This window comes from Anopheles maculipalpis, chromosome X (genome assembly GCF_943734695.1).
Source record: "Anopheles maculipalpis chromosome X, idAnoMacuDA_375_x, whole genome shotgun sequence".
Taxonomy (NCBI): Eukaryota; Metazoa; Arthropoda; class Insecta; order Diptera; family Culicidae; genus Anopheles; species Anopheles maculipalpis.
The window spans coordinates 18,326,864-18,331,485 of record NC_064870.1 but is presented as its reverse complement, the minus strand read 5'-3'; the positions used below and the strand labels follow the sequence as shown (position 1 = coordinate 18,331,485).

The 4,622-nt window shown below is 52.4% G+C and overlaps 2 protein-coding genes across 2 annotated transcripts; both read left to right on the top strand.

Moving 5' to 3' along the window:
- Positions 1-713: 713 nt before the first annotated feature.
- On the top strand, positions 714-1,986 carry LOC126564294 (uncharacterized). The gene is made up of 2 exons (XM_050221299.1): positions 714-1,055; positions 1,273-1,986. Exons 1-2 carry the CDS (start codon positions 714-716, stop codon positions 1,984-1,986), a joined length of 1,056 nt encoding a protein of 351 aa, XP_050077256.1.
- Positions 1,987-2,378: 392 nt separating this feature from the next.
- Positions 2,379-3,213, top strand: LOC126564283 (uncharacterized). The gene is made up of 3 exons (XM_050221288.1): positions 2,379-2,462; positions 2,569-2,730; positions 2,827-3,213. The coding sequence occupies exons 1-3, from the start codon at positions 2,379-2,381 to the stop codon at positions 3,211-3,213; spliced, it is 633 nt and encodes a 210-aa protein (XP_050077245.1).
- Positions 3,214-4,622: the final 1,409 nt, after the last annotated feature.

Sequence of the window (4,622 nt, the reverse complement as noted above, 5' to 3'; positions counted from 1 at the left end):
GACGCATGCACCGTTCTATCGCACACATCGTGGGTCGACTCGTGCACCGTTCTATCGCACGCATCGTGAGACGACAGGCTTAAAAAACTGATCGAGAGGAAAGCAGACGTTACAAAAAGCATGCCGCAAAAAGACGCCGTAAGTCGCCACGTGAAGACAACGCAAGCCGCCATCGCAGTGTCCATCCGAAGACATCTATATCCCGCCATCGCGCTGCGCAAAACCACGCGATCTGAAGACATCAGGTTATTGAATTTAACGTCATTCAATACCCGTCCGCCAAACGCACTGACGACCCCTGCCTTAGAATGCGTTCTGGAGCGATAAGTGCGTTATTGCCATACGTCAATTGCGTAAGGGAGCGATAAGCGCGTGGGAGAGAGTTTCCGGCGTGGATCCTCTCTCCGATCATTCGTAAAGGCTTCGTGCGTACGATCAACGGATCGTACGCCCTCTTATCAGTTTACCTTCCGACGAGTAAACAGCGTACGGTGCGACATACAAAGACAAACTGTGATATGTTATAACGGACGAATAAAGCGAGATTTGATAAATCGTGAATAATCAAACGACTTCGTGCTATTCTTAACGTGACGGCTTCGTGCGAAAAACATTGGTGACCCCGACGTGATTGCGACGTGATTGTGACGTGTCAGTGTCGCGAGGTGACGATTGTGACGAGTGAGGATTCTTTAAACAGTGCTACGTGCAAAATGGCTACAGACGAAAAAGCCACCACTGAGGCGTCCCGCCAGCTCACGGCACTGGAAACAGCAGTGCGTGAAATATTTGTGGAGGCCAGCTCCGGGAAGCTGGATCCAGCGATGGCTAGTGTTAAGGAAGCGATTTTTAACTCGCTGTGGCAAGACGGTAATGCTAAGTTATTGCGACTGGAGGCACTGACCGGTCCGAACCCTCGACGCGGCACATTCACCGAGGCCTATGCGAAGGCCAAATGTGCGTTGGTGAAGCTGCGAGGGTTCGACAGTCCCTCCCCTCGACGTGATGCTCGCAACAGCGGCAACGAGACCCGACCATCTTCCTCGGATCGAGCTGTCGAGGTTTAACGGCTCGCCATCGGAGTGGCCGGCGTTCGCGGGGCGCTTCGAAAAGCGTATCGCTGGTCTCACCGAGGATTCCCATAAATACGCCTTCCTCCTAAAGTGTTTCGAGCGGTGCGATATTGCAGGAAACAGTTGCGAGGCGTTTGAGAACGCCGGAATGCTGTTTCCGCAGGCTTGGCGGAAGCTCGAGTAACGTTTTTATAAAAAGCGAGTCGCATTCCTCGGGCACTTTCGACAACTGCTCGAAATTCCAAAGATGGCCACGGCATCAGAGAACGGCCTGATGCGTATCATCGACGTGATCGAGACGTCGATCGCATCGGCAAAACAAATTGCGGGCACGACGGACCAGAGAGCCACGGCAGTCGAGGATGGGCTCCTTGTGTCGATCGTGCTGGGCAAGCTGGATGAGGGAACTACCGAACGCATCACTCGGCGACTGGACGCTCAGAGCATCCCCACGTGGAAGAAGCTACGGGGGGAGTTGGATAGGCTTTCCAACCAACTCTACTACGAGCCGAAAAAGAAGGAAGTGGTGCGTGTCCACACTAACAGCGCACCTGCAAGACCAGCGCGGACGGCGCTATCCGCCACGGTTCAACCCGTTCTCGCCAAACAGGACGCAATCGCTTCATCTCGGCCGATTAACGCCACCCAACCGGCAACAGTAAACGACAAGTACACAGGCACGCGTCGGTGTTACGCTTTCGACAAGACGGGTCATGTAGGTACACTCTGTCCGAAGCTACGGGTGCGATCGGCATGTCAAAGGGTCAACTTCGTGATGGATCAACGCAAGTGTGTGAATTGCCTATCGAGGCAGCATCCAGCGTCAAAGTGCCCAAGCGAAAAACGGTGTCAAGTGTGTAGCAAAAAACATCATACGTTGTTGCACGCTGCGGACGACGTTTACATTAAGTGAATGCCTCACCACCGTGCCACCAATCACCGTTCCGTGCTTCGTTCCCGCTCCGTGCTTCGTTCCTGCTCCGTGCCGCCATCGCTTAGTGCTCGCGTAGTGCTTCCAGCAATGGCCGATCCACGCGTTCGGCCCGTATCGCCGCCGCGTGGTGTCCTGCGTTCCCGCTCCGTGCCGCCATCGCTTAGTGCTCGAGTAGTGCTTCCAGCAATGGTCGATCCACGTGTCCGGCCCGTATCGCCGCCACGCGCTGCTCGGCGTTCCATACCTGTACCCTCTCCGTGCGGGTCCGTTTATCCTCCTGCTAACAGTGCAACACCCCGAGACGTTCCAGGGTTTGGAAACTATGTACTGTTAGCAACCGTCGTAGTGTTCCTAGAAGATAACACGGGGAAATGGCAACGGATGAGGATGAGGTGCCTACTCGACTCTGGTTGCCAAATCCAAGCCATTATCCAAGCGGTAACCCATTAACCGCGGTAACCCGCTTAATGCTAATCCAAGCCATTAGCATTAAGCGGTAACCTCCCTGTATCGAACCAAATACGAGCTAAGGTCATGTCAATTAATGGATCCTACCGTTAGAGCACCAATTTCTACGTGATACCGGAACTGAGTGCGCAACCCACTCGCACAATCAAGAAGGATGACTTAAACCTTCCCCTTGGAATGGTACTAGCTGACGAAAACTTCAACCATCCAGGACCAATTGATGCAATATTAGGCGCTGGAATCTGCTTTGACTCGGTTGGTGTAGGGCTTCACCGCTTAGCCAATGGGCTCACACTACAGGACTCCAAATTCGGATGGACTGTTGGCGGACTTCTACGTGATGCTGCTTAGGCTAGCTTCCATAAGCAGAGTTGCCATAATGCTACGTGCATCGATGACCTGAAGTCAAGCCTCGAACGCTTTTGGAAGGTGGAGGAACTACCACCTGATGTTACGAACCAAAAGGGCCTTTTAGACCGTGAGCTCGAGGAGCACTTTAAGACGCACACGCGGATCGCCGATGATGGTCGATACATCGTCCGGATTCCGCTACGGGGGGAGCTTAACCAGCTCGGAGATTCCATCGAGCAAGCGCAGCGACGTTTATTATCTCTTGAGCGGAAATTGTCCCGGCATGAAGACACCTACGTGGAATACCGCAAGTTCATGCGCGAGTATCTCGATCTAGGACACATGGTTCCAGTACCGGCCGAAAAAACGTACCGTCTGGGTGGCTGAATCGGACACCTGGATGCAGTGCATATTGTGGCGCGAGGATGCGAGCCATTCCGCTAAAATGTATCGGCTGCGTACCGTTACGTACGGAGAGGCCTCCTCATCATATCTTGCCTGCAGGGCGTTGTTCGAGGTCGGCGAAGAAATACGGTTTTCTAACCCGGAAATCGCTGACGCCATTCAGCGATCGTTCTACGTGGATAACCTTTCCTTGGGTGCTGCGATATCGGATGAACTACGTGTGCTTAGAACTGGTGTTGAACGAGTGCTCATGCATAGGGGAATGCCCCTGCGGAAATGGGCTTCCAACGTTCCTGCTGTGATACACGATGTACCAGAGGAACACCTTGACGCTACTGTGCAAATCGGGGATAGGCAGGCCATCAAGATGCTTGGTCTAGCCTGGAGCCCTACGAAGGATACGTTCCAGTTGATCATCGACAATGATTTTCACTTGCCTGTGAGTTCCCTGACCAAACGATGCTTGGTGGCAAGAATTGCCAAGCTCTACGATCCAGTTGGTATCCTTCAGCCCGTGATCGTCTCTGCAAAGATCCTCATGCAAGACTTGTGGCGCGATAATCTTGCATGGGACGAAACTGTACCGCATCGTGTGGTTAACAAATGGAACGAGTTTACTGCGCAGTTGCCAGTCCTACGTCAGGTTCACATCCCAAGTATGGCGCTGCCAAGTAAAGCTGAAAATTGTACCATCTATGGATTTTCCGATGCCTCAATAAAAGCGTATGGGTGCGCAATATACGTGCACTACCTGGATGGCATCACGACTTGTCACAAGCAATCACGACTTGTCACAAGCAATCACGACTTGTCTGTTCAAAATCAAGAGTGGCACCGTTAAAGGAGCTGACTTTCCCTCGACTGGAACTCCAAGCAGCCCTGTTGTTAACAGAACTCTACGTGAGAATAAAGGATGTGTTTGGCACCCGGATTCAGCACACTAAATGGTGGACTGACTCGCAGGTCGCATTAACTTGGATACGTTCCGATAACGCGAAATGGGATGTCTTTGTGAGGAACCGCGTGGCTAAGATACAAGCTGCGACCAATTTGTGTGATTGGCATTATGTGCCAACAAAACTCAACGCAGCAGACATCGTTTCTAGAGGACTTCCTGCTAGCAAATTGGTGAGAAGTGAAAATATGAAATTCTGGTTGAACGGTCCGGATTTTATTATTACAGATGCATTCCCGCTGCCCAACGATGGTGACGTTGCTACGCTAGAGGAAATCGCCCCACCTCAAGTGATGACGGCCGTTGTGGGACCCGAATGTGACGACTTGGTGGTGCAGTATAAGTACCACAATTCCTTCACCAAGACGAGACGGCACTTTGCATGGCTGGGTAGAGCTGTCCACAACTTTAGAGCCAATTCAGCGAAGCTTCGTGC

Bases quoted from the DNA above. Each gene is read 5' to 3' on its own strand.
- LOC126564283 (XM_050221288.1), top strand. From the start codon at position 2,379: ATGGCAACGGATGAGGATGAGGTGCCTACTCGACTCTGGTTGCCAAAT. The intron at 2,463-2,568 runs GTAACCCGCTTA...TCCTACCGTTAG, and splicing joins GCGGTAACCCATTAACCGCG to AGCACCAATTTCTACGTGAT. The intron at 2,731-2,826 runs GTTGGTGTAGGG...GATGCTGCTTAG, and splicing joins CTGGAATCTGCTTTGACTCG to GCTAGCTTCCATAAGCAGAG.
- LOC126564294 (XM_050221299.1), top strand. From the start codon at position 714: ATGGCTACAGACGAAAAAGCCACCACTGAGGCGTCCCGCCAGCTCACG. The intron at 1,056-1,272 runs GTCGAGGTTTAA...TTTTATAAAAAG, and splicing joins CATCTTCCTCGGATCGAGCT to CGAGTCGCATTCCTCGGGCA.